The sequence below is a fragment of the Macaca thibetana genome, chromosome 3, assembly GCF_024542745.1.
Source record: "Macaca thibetana thibetana isolate TM-01 chromosome 3, ASM2454274v1, whole genome shotgun sequence".
NCBI lineage: Eukaryota > Metazoa > Chordata > Mammalia > Primates > Cercopithecidae > Macaca > Macaca thibetana.
This window is the reverse complement of record NC_065580.1, coordinates 164951203-164975351: the sequence shown is the minus strand read 5'-3', so window position 1 is coordinate 164975351 and position 24149 is coordinate 164951203. Positions and strand designations below refer to the sequence as shown.

The 24149-nt window shown below is 45.7% G+C and overlaps 1 protein-coding gene across 1 annotated transcript in view; it reads left to right on the top strand.

The window, feature by feature from the left end:
• HUNK (hormonally up-regulated Neu-associated kinase) overlaps positions 1 to 24149 on the top strand; it is a 124044-nt gene that overhangs the window by 64775 nt on the left and 35120 nt on the right. Inside the window, exons 4-5 of the mRNA XM_050786060.1 lie at positions 3094 to 3229; positions 16271 to 16398. Coding sequence (XP_050642017.1) covers positions 3094 to 3229; positions 16271 to 16398 — 264 coding nt within the window. The remainder of the gene's footprint in view (positions 1 to 3093; positions 3230 to 16270; positions 16399 to 24149) is intronic.

Sequence of the window (24149 nt, the reverse complement as noted above, 5' to 3'; positions counted from 1 at the left end):
AAGCAAACTGGTTGTTTTTCTACAAATATATTTTAAATCAAACCCTTTCGGCTAGATCAACATAAGTTGCTTAACATGCAGATTCTATCTCTTCCACCTCCCAAATGCCCTGCTAAGTTATCTTCTTGAAACTGTGCTCAAGATAAGGCCAGACTGTTCCCAAACTTGCCTGGGATGGTGGAGGGTGATCTGACCTCTTATCTCTCCCTCTGCCCTCTTTGAGAACAAGTCCTTCTTTCTGGACCCCAGGTCTTGGAGAGGTGAGGAGGTGAACAAAACGAGGCAGCCCTTTGCTGTGACGGGAACGCTGTTGAGATTAGGAACGGAGTCTTTTGCTTTGATCTCAGAAGTTTAGAGATAACAATTTCTAGGACTCTGATGAAACTGGGCCTCCTCAACTATTATTGTCTTTATTTGATGGTGCTGTCTCTCACAGTGGGTGCTCCTCACACGTTTGTGTGTTCATTAACATTCTTTTAGGTTCATTTTCAAACTGAAAGCAGTCAAACAACCCTCCAATTTAAAGCACAATATTATTTTTCTTCTCCCCCCACCTTTCTTTTTGAGATGGAGCCTCGCTCTGTCTCCCAGGCTGGAGTGCAGTGGCGCAGTCTCGGCTCACTGCAACTTTTGCCTCCCGGGTTTAAGCAATTCTCCTGCCTCAGCCTCCCGAGTAGCTGGGACAACAGGTGTGCGCCTCCACACCTGGCTAATTTTGTGTTGTTAGTAGAGACAGGGTTTCGCCATGTTGCCCAGGCTCGTTTCGAACTATAGCCTCAGGTGATCTGCCCACCTTGGCCTCCCAGAGTGCTGGGATTACAGGCATGGGCCACTGCCCCCGGCAGATTTTTCTTCTTATGAAAATATTCACGCCCTTTTCTTCCCGCTTCAGTGATCCTGAGGGGTGGGGTCTGAGAACAGGGTTTCTCAGGTTCTTTTTAACTGATATCTCCTCCTAGTCTCCCACACCCATGACTCCTGAAGGATTTACCTTGGACACGGTTTTTGGGGCCTATGGAAGCTGGCTGGGTCGATGGGAAAGGTGTAGGGGGAGAGTTGGGGAGGGAAGAGTAAGGGAGTCAAGGAGGCGAAGGGGAGGGAGGTTAAGAGAGAAAAATGGAATCGTAAAAAAACAAAAGAAGAGTTCAGTGTTTGAACATGCAGCACGCCTGGTTGGTTTGTTTGCCATTCCCTCTTGTAGTTTGGGCTGAAGAGTTTGGGTGATATTTAGAGCCTTCAAGAGTTTTCTGAGCTCTGCTTAGATGGGATCCTCTTTAGAAAAGCTTAATGCAGTGACTTTGGAAAAACATTTTGGCTGTGACATCTTGAACTGCACAGACTGGACTGTATCTCTCCTCCCCTGAGATTTCCTACAACGTTCCTAATGGTCATGTGCCCTGCAGGTGGAGACACGTTTGAGTGAGGTGAAAATACATTCGTGAAACTAGACATAAATACTGCCGATTGAGAAAGTGCGAGAGTTTTGTTCAAGACTGGAAGCCTGTCTCTGCCTGAGCCCTGCAGCCTGAGTCTTCTGTTTGAGGGGGATGGACCATAATATTTACACTGAAGTTCAAAGGATGAACTGTGATCTTAATTCTGAGATCAACAAAGATTAAGGAAAGATTCAGATGAGGGCATAAGAGTAACAACTCTCTAATTACCTGTCAGTTTCAGTATCTTTAAGATCAAAAGGTAAACATGGCGCAGAAGGCATAATAGACCCAAAGTCACTGATGCACTGGGCTTTCTCCCCCCTTTTCCTGGGTATGTTAATTATCCAGGAACAAAGCGGTGCCATGAGGTTGCTTAGTCTAGTTTGCATTGCCATCTTTCTTTCTTTTTTTTTTTTTTTTTTGAGACGGAGTCTCGCTCTGCTGCCCAGGCTGGAGTGCAGTGGCCGGATCTCACCTCACTGCAAGCTCCGCCTCCCGGGTTCACACCATTCTCCTGCCTCAGCCTCCTGAGTAGCTGGGATTACAGGCGCCCACCACCACGCCTGGCTAATTTTTTTTTTGTATTTTTAGTAGAGACGGGGTTTCACCGTGTTAGCCAGGATGGTCTTGATCTCCTGACCTCGCGATCTGCCCGTTTCTGCCTCCCAAAGTGCTGGGATTACAGGCGTGAGCCATCGCGCCTGGCCAACATTGCCATCTTTCTGGTGCTACTTTTCCAGCCAACATCCAGGGTTGTCTAAACTGCTGGGTATATTTTCCCCCTCTTCAAGTCACTATATGTGCTGCATATCTTTGGGGCAATTTTTTTTTTTTTGAGACAGAGTCTCACTCTGTTGCCCAGGCTGGAGTGCAGTGGCGCGATCTCGGCTCACTGCAACCTCGCCTCCTGGGTTCACGCCATTCTCCTGCCTCAGCCTCCCGAGTAGCTGGGACTACAGGCGCCCGCCACCTTGCCCGGCTAGTTTTTTGTATTTTTTAGCACAGACGGGGTTTCACCGTGTTAGCCAGGATGATCTCGATCTCCTGACCTCGTGATCCGCCCGTCTCGGCCTCCCAAAGTGCTGGGATTACAGGCTTGAGCCACCGCGCCCGGCCATCTTTGGGGAAATTTTTTCATGAAATGAAAACATTCAGCTGAAAAAGTCAACTGTAAGTGGCTGGATTGCATGTCACTGAGGGTGACACCGGCAGCCAGAGATAATCAGTCTTCCTTCATCTTTTCCCCACTTGGCGGCTTGGAAGCTAACTCCAATCCCCTCTGCCTGTTCCTTCTTCCTGCCTTCATCCTAGAAAGCGAATTCTCTCTTTTTTTCCTGGATGACTCATTTACAAGATTGGATGGAAATAGGTTTTAGTTCAGCATACTGTTTGCTCTAACTGGCTTTAACAGTGAGGCCCGATGTAAAATGCTCTCAGCTAAGCCAGGGAACCGCCACTGACATTCTTTTGCCTTGAGTCTCATATCCAGACGTTATGGTTTGCAGCTGCTACGATTTTCTTTAGGATGCTAAATGATGTGTTAGCCTGAGAGAATGTTTCCTTTCCTGCTGCCCTTTTTATTTTTCCTTTTTTTTCCTCCCTCTTCATTTCCGCAGTTTTCTAATTCGGAGCTTGTTTTGTTCACCTCTCTTTGCAGACTTTGGTTTGAGCAACTGCGCAGGGATCCTGGGTTACTCGGATCCGTTCAGCACGCAGTGTGGCAGCCCTGCCTACGCCGCACCTGAACTGCTCGCCAGGAAGAAATACGGCCCCAAAATCGATGTCTGGTCCATGTGAGTTATCGAGCTTCTGAACGTCAATGTTCCTCCTGCTGTCTCCACCGTGCCTTTCTTACGAAATCATGCTTGAGTATTGGATGGCAGGCACAGGTGACAGGCCCAGGAGTACGCTGTCAGGGATTCTTTGGGGCCTGGCTTTCCATCTCTGTTCCTTCTGTTTTGGTCTGCACGAACTGTCAGAATGGCCTTTACCAAAATTCAGTGCGGTGCTGAGGAGGGGAGAAAACCACGTCCTGCCCTCACAGAGCTCACATCCTGGCTTTGCGACTCATTTATGCCCCTTCCTCTGGCCCTTAGTTTCCCATCACCCTCTGTGTGAAGCTCCATCCTGCTGCCCGGCCCATGCTCCTTGCGGGACTTGCTCGCCCATCTCTCCTGCCCCCTGCCCTGCTCACAGTTCTTCAGACACGTCGGCCTCCCTTTTGTCTCTCCCACCTCTGGGCTTGTTGTTTTTTTTGAGACAGAGTCTTGCTCTGTCGCCCAGGCTAGAGTGCAGTCATGTGATCTCAGCTCACTGCAACCTCCCCTTCCCAGGTTCAAGTGATTCCTCTGCCTCAGCCTCCCAAGTAGCTGAGATTACAGGCATGCGCCACCATGCCCAGCTAATTTTTGTATTTTTAGCAGAGACGAAGTTTCACCATGTTGGCCAGGCTGTTCTTGAACTCCTGACCTCAGGTGATCCACCTGCCTTGGCCTCCCAAAGTGCTGGGATTACAGGCGTGAGCCACGTGCCCGGCCATGCACTTGTGATGCCTGGGATGCCCTTTCCCAGCCCTTTGGATGGCCTGCACATTCCCACATCCCCGTCTCAAGCCAGTGGCGCCACTGCCGAGATCATCTCTGAGCTCCCTACCAGAGAGTCCCCCAGACTCTCTCCTCACCCTTTCAATTTCCTCCTCGGCACCTCTCAAAGCCTGTCCTTTTCCGGTTTTAAATCCGTGCCTCCCCTGTCTCCCCAGCCAGCAAGGACTCTGCACGAGGGGAGGGAATTGGTTGGTCTGGTTCACCGTTTTGTTCCAGGGTCTGGTAGAGGAAGGGCCACCAGGGGTAAGCACAATGAGTATTTGAAGGTGAATCTTCAGTTGCACCAAAGGTAGAGCCTGGGTCCCCCATGGTCCCAGTGAGTCACCCCCTCCACCATCCCCTGTCAGTGACGGTCCAGGGTCAGTTCAGAGTCTTGGATTCTGGGATAGGATTCAACCCTTTGCCACAGGGAAATGGGCTCTAGACAGAGTGAGGTTCTGATTAAGATACAGACGAGAAAGGCTCGTTTGCATGAAAGGTGTGTTGATCCGGAGTATTTCTGGAATTCCCCTGCCTCTCTTCATATCCACTGTAACCCCCTTGTTCAGGTTGGCAGAGAAGCTAACGCTTGCTTAGTGCTTGATGTGTGCCAGACACCATGTCACTTAGTTTCACAATGACCCAGTGCAATCGTTACTCTCTATTACCCTATTTTATGGAAGAAGAAACCCATCATAAGAGAAATAAATAAAATTGCCCCAGGTCATAGAGCTGCTAAGTGGTGGAGTGGAATTTGAACCAAGCAGTGTCCTTTCAGGGTGTCAAGATACAGCCCCAGCTCTCCAACGTGGCTTGCGTGGGGGGGCCCTTGCTTGCCCTGTGGCCTCGTTGAAGGCATGCCCCCTCCCCTTCTCTCCCCACCCATTCTCTGGCTAACCCAGCATTGTTTCCTGTTCCCTGAACACAGCCTGCGCTTGCTACATACCAGCCCTTACATGCACCGTTCCTTTGGCCTGGAACCCTCTTCTTTTCCCTCTTGAGTTGCTGGGTGCTGGTTCCTCTGGGCAGCCCTCTGTGTCTCCAGCCAGCTGGCTTTGAGGCCCTCCCATGTCCCCTCCAGCCCCCCACTCTCTGTGTTCCTGGGCCTCACCGTGAGGTCTTTGTCCACCTGCTGGAACCCTCTGGGCTGTAGCGGAGGGGCAGGGACCGCTTGGCTTGCTCCCAGAATTTCCTCAGCACCTGGTGGAACCTGGAGGAGGGGATGGAGGAAAAAAAGAAGGTGGCAAGGAGGAAAGAGGAAGGAGAAAGGAAAGAAGGAAAGGAGGAAGGGAGGGAGGAAGGAAGAGAAAAGGGAAAGAGGGACAGTGGAGGAAGGAGCAGGTGTTTCATCCAGGGAAACAGAATCTGGCAGGTCAGGGCTGAAGCTGGCCAAGAAAGCAAACAGAGGAATGTGGGTCAGTTCAAGGCTCTAGAAACGAGAGGAGCTGAGGATGTTCCGGTTGGAGATTGAGAAGAAACAGAGACCAGAACAAGATGTGGAGAGAGAGGGAATTCCTGGAACTTTCCCAGAAGGGGCCGACTCTTCTGGAACACTGGCTAAGAGGACCTGCTTGTCAGCGAAGAGGTGAAACAGGTCAGGAATCAGCTTCTACTCCTGAGCAGGCTGGGTGCCCTGGTTAGTCACCCATGATCCTCAGGACAGTCCTGTGAGGCACATCTCTTGCCCCCAGTTTGCACAGATAGAAGAGAGTGATGAGTGCTGCCTAGAGGCACACGTGAGCCCGAATGTAGTGGAGCTGCCCATTGCTGAAGCCTGGGCTCCCAGTTACTTCGCAGGTGTGGTCTGGTGTGCAGGCTGCATATGGGGTGTGTGTGGTGCGCTGATGACGGGCCCAGGTGGGCTGGGGTCATGTAGAGCTAGTGGAGTGGAGCAAGGAGCAGCAGAGGATGCCTTCTCTTCTAGGGCATTGCTAGTCATAGACTTCCCTTCTGAGAAGGCCTCTGAATCCCCCTCAACACAGCCCCTCCCAGCAGCTAATACCAGTGGATCAGAGTTGTATATGGGAGGAAATCCATTATGGATTTCTTCCAACCCTTAAGAACTCTCACAGGTGTCTGGCACAGTCTTCCCTCGATAAATATGCATTGAGTGGATAAATATGAATATGTGAGTCTATAATCACTTTCTTAACAGCTAGAGAACTCATTTATGCTAAATGGGAAGCTATGAGAGGAAGAATTTGTGCGCGCGCGCGCGCGCGCGCGCATACACACACACACACACACACACACACACACACACACACACACACAAAAGCACAAAAGGCTATGGGAGCCTGAAAGACCAAGAGGTCCCCTGTCTTAGTCTGTCTTTTGTTGCTGCAAAGGAATACCTGGGCTGGGTCATTCATAAGGAAAAGAGGTATATTTGGCTCATGGTTCTGCAGGCTGTACAAGAAGCATGGTGGCAGCATCTGCTTCTGGTGAGGCCTCAGGCCGCTTCCACTCATGGTGGAAGGTGCAGGGGACCAGTGTGTGCAGAGATCACATGATGGGAGAGGAAACGAGAGAGGGAGGGTGCCAGGCTCTTTGTAATGATCGGCATGGATTGACTCATCCTATCCGCCTAACAACCCTTCAAGGTAGTGCTGTGTTACTCCCAATTTAAAGGTGTGGAAACTGAGGCATGAAGAGCCTCAGCCACTTGCCCACATGATACACCAGCGTGTGACAGAGCCAGGATTTGACCTATGTGGTTTGCCTCTAGGCCTCTGAGTCACCACCCTCTGCTGCTTCTATTACGTTGTACTTCCCCTGGTGGAGTTTACATGCTAGAGGGACAAACAGCCGGTATTTTAAAACGCTATAAACTGAGTGTGGTAATGTCTGTGGAGGAAGTGAGAGAGATTCAGGTAAGAAGATGGAGTAGCCTCTTGAGGAGAAGACTTCAAAGCCAGATCCTAAAGATGAGAAGGAACCAGCCATGGGAAGAGGAAGGTGTCAGGGAAGAAGGCCAGGAAAGGTCAAAAGGAAACTGGTGAGAAATAAAACAGATTTTTTTGTTATGGCAGCCCTAGTACACATGGCTGCACAGCTGGGTTAAGTCAGGAAGGCATCTGTAGGCAAGTTTGATCTGTTCCTGAAGATGAGTGGAGTTGGCCAGGTGGAGAACGGGCAGGGAAACGTTCCAGGCAGAGGGAACAGCATATGCAAAAGGCTGATAGGTGTGACACATCTCATTTCTCTTCCTCTTAATTTTGGCAAAAACATAAAACTTCAGTACCTTTTAAGAGATAATTTTCTACTGCTTTGAAGTGTTGTGTCTGAGATTCGGGTTAGGTTTCTGTTTGGTGCCCATGACTTTGCTGGCAGAAGTGGAGATGGAAAACCCAAAGTGAATTTAATGTAGAAGGCTGTTTAAAATGAGAGTGAAAATGGAACTGATTTTCTCACCGGGTTAGACACTGTTATTATAAAATGGCTTCTCTCTTTATGGCTCTGAAACAAAAACAGAATGAAGAGTTCACTTCCAAAAGCGCAAACTCCCCTCCTGGAGGCTTTGGACCTGATGGATGGCAGGGACTTTATCCACAACTTCTGAGATGGATTTAGGAAGAAAATCAGCCTGTCACTGAAAGAAACCTTGGGAAAGAAAGCGCTTCCCTACTAATAGGGCCCCCAGGACCCTCCTCCAGTGAAGCCATAATTAACAATGGAAATGGGAAATAGTGCACTTTCTTGGGGGTTTTCCATTATTTTCAATGGTCATTATTTTCAAGACCATAAAAAATAGCTGTAAAGTTATTCACTTCTTTCCTTCACCCTTACCCCGCATTTATATATATATTTATATAAAAAATATATTGATGTGTGTGTCTCCAATGAACTTTGAGGTTTCAGACACAAACACCAAAAATATTCCTTCTGGTGCATTGAACTTTTATTACTGTGAATTGACTTTTCCTCTGAGTGACATATATGCTAATTTAAAACAACTTTAATGCAGATGTACTTTTTAATTGAAAAGAATTCAAAATTAACTTTATCTTCAGAATATAACAATGCTCACGTGCAACCTTCAGTGAATCCCTACTGGTAAGGAAAACAGAAATGGAGAGTTCTATCCTGAGAAGATGGAGAATACAACGTTTTTGGGCTAAACCTGTCCTCTGCTCTCATGGGGGCCGCTGGGATGGATGGGTGAAGTACTTGCATGAGGGCCTGGTGCCTCCTGGAGAGTCACGCACAACACACTCAGTCCACCTTCCTAGCTCATTGAATCTGTTTTCACTTAGTGGAAAAAAAAATCCCTGTCTCCAGTGCTGTACCTTTGGGTAGACAACTTGGCCAAGAGGCACCATGTCTCCAAATAACTCTCCTGTCTCCAAATAGAACTGGGTGTTCAGGAGGGAGAGTGAGAGAAGTTGTTCTAGGCCTCAGACTCAGTGTTTTGTAAGTACTACCAGATATCATCAGCTACTGTTCAGACTCAGTGTTTTGTAAGTACTACCAGACATCATCAGCTACTGGCAGGGGTCAAATATGGAAGGATGGTATTAGTGTTTTCTCTCTGTTGAGACCCTCTCAAAATGAAGGCTAGCAGGAGGTGGTGGGAAGAGGAAAGCTATGACTCCTTTGGGGAACCTTAGGGCTTTTGACTTTTAAGAGAGGTTTCCCTTAGCTTCTGAGATTATTCAGTTATAAAGTATGAGATTTTTTTTTCCTTTGTAGCTAGCATGCATATTTAACATAGAAGAAAGGAACGAAGGAAAGGAAGAGAAACAACCATCTTGAAATCCACAAGAAAATAATTTCTTGCTAAACATAGACCATTTAATGGAACAGTGGTGAAATTTGAGATTTTCCAAATGGATGAATTGATTCCTAGTCTACTTACAAGACCTTAAATTGGAAGTTGTATTATTAAAAGTTGATACTGAAAGATGGAAAGATATTGCTTTCAGGTGACAAGTTAGTTTTAATTTTTCCAAGGCAATTCCTTTCTTGGAGAGCCACACGGAAGTAAGGTACATCTCCCGAAGGTCCTTTTGACTGCAGTCTGTGTAAACTGGGCAGTTTCTGAGGTTCCTGTTCACATGCCCCTTAAGAACAAGTAACCAGACCCTCCCTCCACCTGCCGGGATGGCTCTGTCCGTTGCTTTGTCCCCTGCCTCTTGTTAAAATTGCCAGCGACTTCTCCAGGGAGCAGTGGCTCCATGTCTTTCCTCTTTGGGACGGCAGGTGATGCCACAGCTTTTCCTCCAGGGAATATTTTTTTGTGTATCAGACTAAATATCAGGATGGCCATTTGGCTTTTGACTTAATTCCAAAGCTTCCCCGTTTGTATTTCACAAGTAAGGGCGCTTTTCCTCTTCTTTCAGCTGCCCCCGCGTTGTCTGCCGTCTTCCTCTTGTGAGATCAGAGTATTCCACGCTGCCTAGTATCTTTGGGTTTTCTTCCAGCCTGCGATAGCTCACCCTTATTTCATTCTGCTGGAAAAACCCCCGGTCATATTTGATTGTTGTCCTCTCTTGTCCCAGTCTCTCATCCCTCTCATTTGTTAAGACTGTCTTTGATTCTTGGGAATCCCATGTCTGCCACAGAGAATCCAGAAAGCCCCTGGGCCATATTTCAAAAGACCCATCAGGAAATTCTGAACATGTTTTGAAACTCCTACTAATTCTATGGGATTACAGAGGTTTATAAACTGCATTCCACATTTTTCCCTTGGTATCCTCACATACTTCTGAAATGTCAGAGGGACTAGGCTTCTCTTTATCCAGATATTAAAAGTGTATGGAAACTCTGGGGGAAAAGAATTAAGGTGCTCAATCTGGTTTCCCTTTTGAAATTTCCTAGCTAGGACTGTATGACTGTTCACGTAGGTTTTCTTTTTTTTTTTTTTTTTTGAGATGGAGTTTTGCTTTTGTTGCCCAGGCAATGACGCAATCTCTGCTCACCGCAACCTCCACCTCCTGGGTTCAAGAGATTCTCCTGCCTCAGCCTTCTGAGTAGCTGGGATTACAGGCATGCGCCACTAAGCCCAACTCATTTTTTTAGTAGAGATGGGGTTTCTCCATGTTGAGGCTGGTCTCGAACTCCTGACCTCTGGTGATCCACCTGCCTCAGCCTCCCAAAGTGCTGGGATTACAGGCATGAGCCACTGTGCCTGGCCAGGTTTCCATTCTTATTTGGCAACACAGTACAAATAAAATTGTAGCTTTTTCCCTCTTATTTTAAGAAAGGTTTTTTGATGAAACAATAGATCACAATTTATCAAGCTTAATTTCTTCCAACTACAGAATTCAGTTCTTTCTGTGGCTTAGTTGATGTGACCCTCATGCAGTCTGAAGGTAGGTACTATTATTGTCCACATCTTATGAATGAGAGACCCTAGGATGAGAGAGGTGGGTCCTCTTGAAGGATTTGTGACAGCTTCTTCTTTTTTTTTTTTTTTTTTTTTCCCCATCGATGATAAACTCCTCCAAGAGAAATGGAATTCTGGAATCAGTTTGTAAAGTCATCAATTAAAGTTACTATAAAAAGCACTTGCTCAACCCTGGCCAGACCTGCCACCTGGATGGCCCTGGCACCATCTTGAAGACAAGCATCTGTTCATCTTTTTTTTTTTTTTTTTTTTTTTTTTTTTGAGACGGAGTCTCGCTCTGTCACCCAGGCTGGAGTGCAGTGGCGCGATCTCGGCTCACTGCAAGCTCCGCCTCCCGGGTTCACGCCATTCTCCTGCCTCAGCCTCCCGAGTAGCTGGGACTACAGGCGCCCACAACCGCGCCCGGCTAATTTTTTTGTATTTTTAGTAGAGACGGGGTTTCACCGTGGTCTCGATCTCCTGACCTTGTGATCCGCCCGCCTCGGCCTCCCAAAGTGCTGGGATTACAGGCGTGAGCCACCGCGCCCGGCCTTGCATCTGTTCATCTTATCTGTGGTCCCAGCCAGATGACGGAGAGAGGCAAAGACCAGTGTAATATGCAGTGACTTGAGGAGACTTTTGGCATCTGTTGAAGCCAGTCGGTGACAAAGAGGCAAGCAGTGTGGTGGCTCAGGGTCTCCTTCAAGAAAGAAACATTCATAAAGGCTTTACAGTTGCTCCTCTGGCCTCATAGGCTCTCCAAACCCCTTTAGTGCGGTTCCCCTCCCATTATCACGATGTCCTACCTCCTAGAGGCATCTGCACTATACGACACCCCCACCTGGGACAGAAAGCTAGGTGCGCCCTAAAGATGAAAGGGAATAGAAAAGGTCATAGAGCAGTGTTCTGCAAACTTGAGTATTACACACTGTCTTTTTAAACGAAGAACATTCTTCATAACTGTGTGTGTTGACGTGAGTTATTTTTCTTTAAATGTTATTTATAAGTACATGAGCCCCAAATTAAACTCCTTTTATTTATGGCCCTATACAACTGAAAAAGCCAAAACTCATTTACAGGTTAAATATAACCGAGAGTAAAAGAACTCCAGAATATTCAAATGAGCAACATGAATGCAATGGCTAATGTTTTGTGGGAAGGGAACGGCTGTACACAGCATGAGTGCAGTTCTCACTGCTGGGCACAGGTTCTTCGACATTGTCAGGCCCATCTTGTGATGCCTCAACTCCCCTAAAACTTTTCATTCTTCCAGGATCTTTCCAGTTTTTTGAATACGCATCAGAAGCACCTGGAGGGCTTGCAAAAACACCGCAGAGTTTCTGATTCCAGAGATGTGCAGTGGCGCCCAGGAATGTGCATTTTCTTTGCTTTTTGTTTTTGCTTTTTTTTTTTAAGAGTCGGGGTCTCACTCTGTCACCTAAGCTGGAGTGCAGTGGCACACTTACATCTCCCTGCAGCCCCAACCTCCTGTGCTCAAGTGATCCTCCCACCTCAGTCCCCCAAGTAGCTGGGACTTACAGGTGCGTGCCACCATGCCTGGCTAATTTTGGTATTTTTTGTAGAAATGGGATCTCACCATGTTGCCCAGGCTGATCTCGAACTCCTGAGCTCAAGAGAGCCGACCGCCTCAGCCTCCCAAATTGCTGGAATTACAGGTTTGAGCCATTGCGCCTGGCTGAATGTGCATTTTCTTTTTTTTTTTTTTTTTTTTTTTTTTTGAGACGGAGTCTCGCTCTGTCGCCCAGGCTGGAGTGCAGTGGCCGGATCTCAGCTCACTGCAAGCTCTGCCTCCCGGGTTCACACCATTCTCCTGCCTCAGCCTCCCGAGTAGCTGGGACTACAGGCGCCTGCCACCTCGCCCGGCTAAGTTTTTGTATTTTTAGTAGAGACGGGGTTTCACTGTGTTAGCCAGGATGGTCTCGATCTCCTGACCTCGTGATCCGCCCGTCTCGGCCTCCCAAAGTGCTGGGATTACAGGCGTGAGCCACCGCGCCCGGCCTGAATGTGCATTTTCAACAAGTTCTCAGGTGGTGCTGATGCCACTGATCTGAGGACAAACGACGCACTATTCCAGTCACCAGGAGACTTTCTTTTCCTCTGGTAGAAGCATAGACGCATCACTGACACATTAAGTCCAGCTCTGCTTCCTTCTCATTAGGCTATGACAATAAAAGTGATTTTTTTTTTTTTTTTTTTTTTTTTTGGCAAAAATAGTTCATTGGTAAAGAAATACCAAAGCAGGCACTGAAATTGGGTGTGTGCGGTGGAGGGTGTTCTTAGTTATACGATGGTCATCCAGTGCCCCTGGTTATGCTTTGTGAAATGTTTTAGTCTGTTGCCAAGAAGAAAATAAAAATTGGAACTGCCGCACCCCTGAGGATGTGTCTGCGTCCCTCAGTTTGAGAAATACCGCATGAGTTAGGCATTAGGAAGCACTTGCTGCAGAACAGAATGATACTGTGTAAGTAGCAGGCTCTTCAGCTTTAGGTATGAATGTTAGGGTAGGATTAGGCACTCAGAGGTGGTGAGCAGGGACAGAATCTTTTTGTTTTTTCTTCCCCTTAACTCAGTTCACTCCAACTCTGTTGAAATATGAGGTCTTTGCTCTGTAGCATGGAAGCATTAAAGCTCATTAACTGCATGAACCTGCCGGTGTGTATTCAGGGCAGAGGACTGGGTTGTTAAGGAGACTCCCAACCGTGTCAAATAAAGCACAGGCAAAAGGCCTGAGGTCCCGGACTGGGGAAGACCGAGAAGGGTGGGAAGATCCTGGTTCTAGTTTTCAAAGATGTGAAGTGCTGACCATGGAAGAGAAACTGGTCCTTGTTCCACAACCAATGAACAGAAGATGTAGACGTTGGCTTAGTCTTGGAAAGCTTTATTTTTGCATAGAATCGCCCTGGATGGAGCAGGCTGGCTCAGAAACATTGGGAACAGCTTATCTTGGAGGTTGTTCAGTGGTCCTCAGCAACAGCTTTGTGGGATGTGCCAGAAGGTTTCCATCCATAAAAGCTGTGTGTCCAAGTCCTCTTTGTATGCAAAACTCTACAATTTTGTGACCCTTTTAGCATTCCCTCTTACTGATCTCCAATAATTTTTCGAAGCAAGAATGTTGAGCTCTACCTCAAACATACTCAAAGTGCAGCATTGCATAGTACCTTCTCAAACATATCACTAGCGCTGATACTCCTTCCCTGCACCCCTAACCTGTCTCTCCCTCAGCCTCCTCAGTACCACTCTGTTACCACCATTGGTCCTGCATTCTGAGTTTGCCACCTGGCACGTGCCCTTCAAATGTCTCCACTGCGTCTTTGCCTTTCCCTTTCTGTTGCGTGCCATCATTCCCATTCTGATTTTAACAGCAACCTGCTGATTTCCTGCCACAGTTTCCTACTTTCCATTTTGAGCCCCTTTAATCCACTTATACAACATAACTACTCCCCAAATTATTTGGCCATACTACTTGTATCTGCCTAACCCCTATTCCTCGCCCGGCGGGTGTGTTCCACTAAACACACACAGGGAAATGCTGCTCAAATAGCTCTGTGTGTGCCTTGTTCATTCTTGTTTCCATTTCTTTGTTTATGCCCTTTTTATCTCTCCAGCCACACAACCAGCCAGCCAAAGATACATGAGCTCACACACATGCAGTCACTACCTGCGTGGCGTCCCCTCTTCATGTACCTGTTTCTAAGTTCTCTTTCTCCCTTCATTGAATTCCTCTTGTGGTCAAAAGTGGTGCAATTCAGCATTTCTTATTCCTTTTGCACTGATCACCCCCTGAAAGGACTGTGCTCATTTATTTGTTCGCATGTTGCTTGCCTGTCTTCTTCCCCACTCAAACCCCAAGAGGGCAGGTCTTTCTCTGGTCCCCAGTACCCAGCACCTATAGTCTTGCCTGGGGCAGAGAGCCATCCAGCAAGTATTTGTGGAATGACTGTTTATGCATCTGTCCCCCTAACTCCACTGTGAGTGGGAACCAGGTCTTAGTATAGGTCTGAAATTAGCAAATGATTTCTAGCGGGAGCTGTGGGCTCCAGCACCTGTCATTATCTGAAATGCCGTAATTCAGAGGGGGCCGCCTTGGAATTGGGCCTCGAGGGTCTTAATTTCAATCAGTCTCATTGGATTTGTTTTGACCGGAAATCTTAGTGCCTGTTTATAAAGTATATATTCCCTTGGGCGCTTTTGAACACTTGAGACCTCTTGGTAGGCAGACATTTCATCCCCATCAGGAAATCTCATCAAAACGATGTTAGATTTGCACATCAGGAAAACAAAAATCCTCTAAGAAGATGTTTCTGTTCTCAGATTGGCTTTGGATAGGGGCAGTTAAGCTTATTCAGAAGGTATTTCAACCACATCTGAGATGTTGGGTTGGGGCCAGGTGGCAGAATCTCACAATGAACAATAAAAAAAATCAGGGCAGGAAGGAAGGGCACCTCCCCAGAAATTTCTCTAGTTACAAGCCACGGCAAAATTTAAGAGTAGAGCAAAACGCCGGGTTTTGGTATGAGGCTTCGTTTCTGAGGGCTGAGTGGTAACCTGGCTCACAGTTTGGCTGTGACGGGAGCTTCCGGTGTGGGGGGCTTTTCCTGTATTTTTTGGTCAGCCTTTTCCAGGTACCACCTTCTAAGCCATCCTTGGAAAACCACATAATGGCAATACTACTCTTAATTGAGGTCCCTGACGTCTCCCAGGTGTTTCTTACATTGCTTGGTCTGGGCCTCCTTGCCGTTGACTTCTTCCTGCCATAGCATTTGGAGAGAGCAGAGGGCCATGGTTCCCTCCTCAGGAGGTGGTTCCTGACGCTCTTGAAACTCCTGTTTTTCTCTGTGGTCGCCTTCCGGGTCTTCACATTCAAGTGCTCTCACCCAAGCCTGCCTTTTCTTTCTGTCTTTCTCTCTCTCTTTCTTTCTTTCTTTCTTTCTTTCTTTCTTTCTTTCTTTCTTTCTTTCTTTCTTTCTTTCTTTCTTTCTTTCTTTCTTTCTTTCTTTCTTTCTTCTTTCTTTCTTTCTTTCTTTCTTTTTTTCTTTCTTTCTTTCTTTCTTCTCTCTCTCTTTCTTTTTCTTTCTTTCTCTTTCTTTCTTTCTTTCTTTTTCTTTCTTTCTTTCTTTCTTTCTTCTCTTTCTTTCTTTTTCTTTCTTTCTTTCTTTCTTTCTTTTTTCTTTTTCTTTCTTTCTTTCTTTCTCTCTCTCTCTTTCTTTCCCTCCCTCCCTTCCTTCTTTCTTTCTCTTTTTCTTCCTTCCTTCCTTCCTCCCTCCCTCCTTCCCTCCTTCCCTCCCTCCCTCCCTACCTCTCTCTCTCTTTCTTTCTTTGTTTCTTTCTTTCTCTCTCTCTCTCTCTCTCTTTCTTTTTTTTTTGAGGTGGAATTTCACTCTTGACACTCAGACTGGAGTGCAATGGCGCGATCTTGGCTCAGTGCAACCTCTACCTCCTATGTTCAAGTGATTCTCCTGCCTCAGCCTCCCCAGTAGCTGGGATTACAGGCACCTGCCACCACGCCTGGCTAATTTTTGTATTTTTACTAGAGATGGGTGCCAGGGTGTGCAGGGGCTTCATGCACAGCTTGCAGCACAGCAGCGAGGGGATGAGCAGGTAGTGGTCCAGGCTGATGAGGCAGGGGTTGGGGATGGAGGCGCTACACAGGCTGGTCTCAAACTCCTGACCTCAGGTGATCCACCTCCCAGAGTGCTGGGATCACAGGCATGAGCCACCGCGCCCGGCCTCACCCAACTCTTTGAACGTGACACTGAGCGTTCTACAAAGATGGCTTTGAAGAGGGCCTGTTGAGGTTGGCATGGAAGCAGCAGCTCTCATGCTTCGGTGAAGCCCATGTCTCCAGTGTCTTCCCCTCCCCAGGGGACCTGACTCCACTTTCGTGTGTATGTGTCTCTTTTCAGAGGTGTGAACATGTATGCCATGTTGACCGGGACGCTGCCTTTCACGGTGGAGCCTTTCAGCCTGAGGGCTTTGTACCAGAAGATGGTGGACAAAGAAATGAACCCCCTCCCCACTCAGCTCTCCACAGGTAATGCACCTGCTATTCTAGATCACGGTTCAGGACTTCTGTTGTGACCAGTTCGGGTCCACCTGTGAAACAGTATTTGTTTTGCAGCAATGGTATTATGTCTATCCCATGATTGTAAATTTCTTTCTAGCGTTAAATCAAAATGTCAAGGGGTGGTTGGGTTTCCCGTCTCTCAATGGGCACTCGTGCCTTTCTTTTTTTTTTTTTTTTTTTTTTGAGACGGAGTCTCGCTGTCGCCCAGGCTGGAGTACAGTGGTGTGATCTCGGCTCACTGCAAGCTCCGCCTCCTGGGTTCACGCCATTCTCCTGCCTCAGCCTCCCGAGTAGCTGGGACTACAGGCGCCCGCCACCTCGCCCGGCTAGTTTTTTGTGTTTTTTAGTAGAGACAGGGTTTCACCGTGTTAACCAGGATGGTCTCGATCTCCTGACCTCATGATCCGCCTGTCTCAGCCTCCCAAAGTGCTGGGATTACAGGCGTGAGCCACTGTGCCCGGCCTCACTCATGCCTTTCACCTGTATCCTTTCCTGTTCCTTTATAATTCTGAACCCCTAACTCCTCCTTCCTCTTTCTGCACAAAACACGTAGATCCAAAGGATCTGATATTCTCCATTTGAAAAATAATTGCAGGCTTGATTGTTTTAAAACTCACCATATTATGATGTTGACTTGGAAAAGAGGATTTGTGGTCACATTTCCAATATATCTTCTTTCTGCAATTATTGTCAAGAAATGTTTGTTGCATTGAAGTTGGGGCTGCAATTTGTTTTGTGAGTTGAGTTTTTGAGCCTGTTCAAAAGCTTTTAAGTATATAGAGGTTAAGTTACTTGATTGGACTGAATCATCAGGTGTGTTTGAAAAGTTCTCTCAAGCTTTAGCTGGTTCACATTTCAGTAAACAGTTTGTATTAAGGTTTGGTTTCAGATCCAGTAAATCAGTACAATTTGTTCTTTTGTTTGGTTCACAATTCAAGTTCCTGGCCTTGGCTTGGCTTTGATGAGCATTTAATTGGCTCCTTAGAATAAACTCAGCTTCACTGAGATAAGGCTTTTGACCAAAGAAGAAAGCAGTTATTTAACTGCAACTTATGATATTTATGATAGTTAAAATATAGCATTTTATTTTACTACTGTTATGCATTTTTCTTCTGAGTTTAAAAGCACGCATGAAGCTGACCCTGAATTTATCTTGCCAAGTGGAATCCAAGTGGAGACACATTCTTGTATGCAATGATCTAATTCAGCCCACACTGTCTCCTCAAGGGAGGGGAGAATCTCTGGAGGCTTGAAAGCAAAGGAGGCATTAAGTCCTTGGGAAGATGCGTTACAGCTCTGTCATTATAAAAGAAATATTTCTGCACTGAGAGTCATAACTCTCAGAGTTAGAAAATGTGCAAAATGTCAAACGTATTGTCATATTTAAGTTTTAGAGCTTTCAGAAATGTCGAAAGTGCGGCAGAGCACTCTGAGGTGTGCCCCTTCATTCATTCATTCTATATTTCATACTCATTATGAAATAATGAAATAATATACTCATTAGCTTATTCCATGAATATGTATTGTGCACCAATTGTGTGCTAGGTGTGTTCTAGATTAAGGAAGACAGAGAACAAACCAGTCTCTACCCTTATAAAGCTTATATATCAGCAGGGGAGGCTAAAAATAAATAAATGGGTAATAAATATGTGTGGTATTTGGTAATGTAAAGTGCTCTAAAGAAAATAAAATAAATTGGGACAAGGGGATAGAGAGTAAAAAGGTTTTTTTTTTTTTTAACAAATAAGATTATTTTAAAAACTTTTCATTGTGATGTAATTGTAGATTCACACACAATTGCTAGAAATAATACAAAGAGATCCAACTAGCCCACATGAGTAACTTGTGTGACAGCCACCACAGTCAAGATGCAAGACAGTTCCCTCACAAGGTTCCCTTGTGCTGCTCCCCTGTAGCCACAGCCACCTCCCTTCCTCCTGCTCTCCCCAAGACCTGTCAGCCACCACCCTGTATCATCTATAGTTTTGTCATTTCAAAAATGTTATATGTAAATCATTTTTTTTCCAAAGCATAATTCCCTTGAGATAATCTGAGTTGTTTCTTTTTATTGGTGAGTAGTATTCCCTGGTGTGGATATACTGCTGTTTGTTTCACCATTCACCCACTGAAGGACCGTTGTTTTATTCAAGTGACCCATAACAAAGGACAATAGGTGGATGAATGCACCCCCACAGTTGGGAAAGGCAGACAGTGCTATCTTTGAGCCTGATGAGAGCCTGAGGAGCTGGAGAACTGCTGGTCTGCTGCCACTTCACTGTATTAGTCAGAATAGACCAGGTTATGCTGCAGTAACAATCAGCCCCCAAGTCTTAGTGGCTCAGGACCACAAAGGTTTATTTCTCACTCATGCTACATCTCAATTGAGAGTTGGATCAAATGTTGAAAGGTTCTGCCCAGCCAAGGGCCCAAGGCTGATGGAGCAGCCACCATTTCCAGCATTTCTGGTTCATGCAGAGGGAGAAAGGGAAAGAGAAAGAGAAGCTCTTTGACCAGCAATTAAATCTTCCACCAATCTTCCAGATGTAAGTGGAAGCTTTCTAAAAGATGGCACATGGCTTCACCCAACTAAAGAGAATGGGGCAGTGCAACCCTACCATGTGTGCTGAAAGTGAAAAGCCAGAAATATTTGTTGATTAGCGTTAGCATGAGCCCCACACAGCTGTGGGAAAAGGCGCCGATGAACACAGGTAGGTTAAGAACACAAGAAAATCAGTCTCATTGCTTCAGAATCATACCTTGTTTTTACTTTCAATAATATTATACAATCTTAGCAGGTTGAGCTCTAAGTGTTTTTTTTTTTTTAATTGTGAAAATTAAATTTAACCTTAAAGAAGCAAGAGTTGCAGTTCTGAAGATGTTAAAAGATAATCCAAAAGTAGTCCCAAAGAAGACATATTAAAAATGTTCCCAGCAATTTCAGCATCACTGGAATTACCGTCCAACCTCACATAGCTCCTGCTTTGAGCAGACAGCTTTGCGTTGGCCTTAAGCTCTGTGTGTGCTTGTTAAAGATCTTCACATTCCTGTAGGACTTTGTTGTCTTGACTTGTCAAGCATGAATTGCATTTCTATATCTGATTTTCTAATTAGGGAATCTGATGCTCTCCCCATCTCCCCCTTTTAAAAATAACTATTGGGACATAGAAATATCTTTTTTCAACTAGGATTGAAATCCTTTGAGCCAGGTCCCAAGTGAAGTGTTTGCACATGATAGACGCTCAGGGAATCTAGGTTGCTGACTCTGGTGTTAACGTGCCTGTGTGACCTGGAAAGGTGGCCCGTAGATTATTTTGATGACTCAGGATTGGGAATTGTCCTGACCCAGTAGGGCCCAGAGCAGTGCACCAGCTGCTGAGGCAGCCCAGGGAGTCTTACCTGGTTTATAGAGTGAATGTCTTCAGGTTTGAGTATCAGCTGCTGCCCTTCTGACAGCCTCCCATTTTTCCCATCCTTTGCATCCCATCAAGTTTATCTCCTCTCCCTTCCAACCAGCCTGGCCCTGCTTATATCTGAAAATACTAGCTTACCAGTAACATGAGTAGCTGCCATTTATTGAGTGATCCTTTGTAGGTGTTTTTCATGTGGTGTTGTTTTCATACAGTCCTGCAAGGTAAGTCCCTGTTTACTAGTGAGGAAATTGAGTCTCAGAGAGATTAAGTCTGCTTGACTGAAAACCTAGATTTTCCTACCATGCTGTGTTATTTCACTCTTCTCTGATTTTGTTTAGTATAAGATGCACCCCCCTACAAAAAGTTGGAGGTATTATCTATTGTCTGTATGTCCTTATGTTTTGAGTAATGTCAATCCAAATAGAAAATATGCCGGTTTTATTGTGCCTCACTAATGCACATCTTTACTAATTGGATGACTCTGTCATTCATATTTGTTTTTGTTTTTGTCTAAGACAAGGTTTCACTGTGTCGTCCTGGCTGGAGTGCAGTGGCACAATCATGGCTCACTGCAGCCTCAACCTCCCAGACCAAGCAATCTTCCTGCCTCAGCCTCCCAAGTAGCTGGGACTGCAGGCACATGCCACCATGCCCAGCTAATTTTTTTTTTGTGGGGGGTATTTTTTATAGAGAGAGGGTCTCCCTGTGTTGCTCAGGCTGGTCTTGAACTCCTGAGCTCAAGCAATCCTCCTGAGTCAGACTCCCAAACTGCTGGGGTTACAGGCATGAGCTACTGCACCTGGCCCTGTCACTCATACATGTAATTATCATATCTATTAATTCCACTGCTCTTTTTGAAGATTAAGTTGGAAGATTTTTTACCAAACTTGAGTTGAAAACAGCATTATTGCCCTTGTGAATCCACAGAACACGCTTCCAAAGAACTGCCCTTCATTCATCTGTGTCATGCCATTTGCAAACTTAAGCTTCGAGGGCCTTTCAAAGTCTCTCTTGTACACACTTTCTTTTTGCTTGTTGGCACTTGTATGTCACAGAGTAGCAAATGCCTTTTATGGCTGAGCAATTTTTCAGACTGCTTCCCTTTTCATCACTACACCACAACGCTGGCATTTATAATACATTCCAAGCAGTCAGTTCAGGTGATGATGGTTTTGTGCCGTGAATTCTCCAAAGTCAAGCTGGAGGAGAAGTGTTAGCTTTCATGAGGGTTGAGCCAGTGCTAATGACGATGTCCAAGAAGGCACGATGATCAGATGATCAAACAGTTCTTTAGCTTGGGAAGTGATGAGGAGGGAGCTTTGAGCGCGGAGGAGTCTCTATTTGCATCTATCCGGCTACGCTAATGTGAAAAGTCTGATGACCTTGCCTGTCACCTGCGGCCGTTTCACTGGGTACCGTGTTTAGGTGCTCACACAAGCCAGTCCAGACTTTGGAAAGCTGATGACTCGTGAAAGAAAGTGGGGTTTGCGATGGAGGAAGGTGTGCTGCGTGTTACGTTGAGCAGGGTGGTACTATTTTTCCAGGCTTGAGTGGAGAACCTCAGTGTTATCTCAGAGAGGTAGAGGGCGGCATGTGGCCTGTGGCCATGCCTGGCATGGCTTTCCAGGATGGTGAGGAATATTTTAATCTCTTTTGCTCATAAGGCATAGGGGTTTTCAGGACCCTAAAACAAACTTCAAAGAGCTCTAAGGATATTCTCAAAGTCCTTTTTGGATAGTAACACAATGTCTGTGACGTCCAAAGGAAGAAAATTCGTCAGTGGAGATTTGAACTAAAATTACTTGCGCTCATCAGCAGTTTTTGAGGATGCAGAGTGCTCAGTTATGAAAATAGAACAAAAATGCACATCCAGTTTGTCCTTAGCACTTCTGGTTCATCATACTTTGAAAAAGCCTGGACTGTTGCCCAAGTCCTTTGAGGCAACCCTGGGTTGTTGCCCAAGTCCTTTGAGGGTAAGCAACAGCAATGTCTCAGAAAACATTAACTCAACAGCCCACTCGCTCTGATTCATTAAGCCCTCATCTTCTTTATCTGACCAATAGATGCCCCCAGTTAAGATCTAAGTGACTCTTGCAATGCAGGGATGTTAAGGGAAGCGAATAGAGATTCTGCAAAGCAGAGATCGGTTTGATTTTTGGGTTATTAAAGAACATGGATGAAGCTGGAGGCCATTATCCTTAGCAAACTAACACAGGAACAGAAAACCAAATACTGCATGTTCTCACTTATAAGTGGGAGCTAAGTATAACCAAGAGGACACCATGGACACCAAGAGGGGAACAATAGACAGTGGGGTCTACTTGAGGGTGGAGGGTGGAAGGAGAGAGAGGAACAGAAAAAATAACTATTGGGAACTAGGATTAGTACCTGGGTGATGAAATAACCTGTACAACAAACTCCCATGACACGAGTTTGCCTATATAACAAACCTGCACATGCACACCCGAACCTAAAGGTTAAAAACAATTTTTTTTTTTTTTTTTAGAGTTTTAGCTGGGTATCCAGCGATAACACAGTGGTAAATGTACCTCATGGTCTCCACGCATGCATTTCTACCCACTCCACTGTTTTTTTATTTATTTTTATTTTTTTTTATTTTGAGATGAAGTCTTTCTGTGCTGCCCAGGCTGGAGTACAGTGACATGATCTCAGCTCACTGCAACCTCTGCCCCCTGGGTTCAAGCAGTTCTACCACCTCAGCCTCCCAAGTAGCTGGGATTACGGGTGTGCACCACCATGCCCGGCTAATTTTTGTATTTTTAGTAGAGGTGGGGTTTCTCCATGTTGGTCAGGCTGGTCTTGAACTCCTGACCTCAGGTGATCGACTCACCTCGGCCTCCCAAAGTGCTGGGATATAGTCGTGAACCTCCGCTCCTGGCAATATTTCCTTTTTTCAAAATTTCAGTATGTTTTTGGGGAACAGGTGGTTTTTGGTTACATGGATAAATTCCTTAGTGGTGGTTTCTGAGATTTTGGTACATCCATCACCTGAGCAGTGCACACTGTATCCAATGTGTAGTCTATTATCTCTCGCCCCCTCCTACCCTTCCCTCCAAGTCCCCTAAGTCCATTGTGTCATTCTTATGCCTTTGCACCTTCATAGCTTAGTTCCCACTTATAAGTGAGAACATACAATGTTTGGTTTTCCATTCCTGGGTTACTTCACTTAGAATAATGATCTCAACTCCATCCAGGTTGCTGCAAATGCCATTACTTTGTTCCTTTTTATGACTGAGTAGTAGTCCTTGGTGTGTGTGTGTATATATATATATGACACATATGACATAAATATGTATATGACACATATATATCATATATACAGTCACATTTTCTTTACTTTTTTTTTTTTTTTTTTTTTGAGATAGAGTCTCACTATGTCGCCTAGGCTGGAGTGCAGTGGCGTGATCTCGGCTCACTGCAATCTGCCTCCCGGGTTCATGCCGTTCTCCTGCCTCAGTCTCCGCAGCAGCTGGGACTACGGGCGCCCACCACCATGCCCGGCTAATTTTCTGTATTTTTAGTAGAGACGGGGTTTCACCGTGTTACCCAGGATGGTCTTGATCTCCTGACCTGGTGATCCACCTGCCTTGGCCTCCCAAAGTGCTGGGATTACAGGCGTGAGCCACCGTGCCTGACCATATGTCACATTTTCTTTATCCACTTGTTAGTTGATGGGCATTTGGGCTGGTTCCATATTTTTGCAGTTGTGAATTGTGCTGCTATAAACATGTGTGCAAGTGTCTTTTTCATGTAATGACCTATTTTCCTTTGGGTAGATATCCAGTAGAGACTACCCACTATTGAAAGGGAGATGACCTGGTAACCTCTTCAACAGGATGGGAACCCACCCTGGTGGTGGGTTGACCATGAAGGTTGACCTGGCTGCATGACCTAGCAAAGATTATTTCTCTTGAGTTGATTCTGGCATCACAACTGGCCCCTTTTTTGATGGCCTAATTTTTACCCTGCAGAAAATGGGTTGAAAAAAGGCTCAGCATTACCTCAAGAACAATGTTAAAATGACAACTTAAAACTTTTGAGAAAGTAAGACGTTTTATGACTTCTCCTTGCAAAGAAGATTACCTTAGAACACTGAAAAAATAACTTTGAAGAGAAGAATGGAAAAATTGGGGGACCAAGCACATTATTATTTTCTGGGGTTTATTATTTGGTATGTTGGAAATCAAGTACAAAGCTACATAAAAGAATTCTTTATATTGCAAGAACATTATAGCAATACTTTGTAAAATAAGGGCTAGAGCATAAGAAAATATCACAGTCCCACAA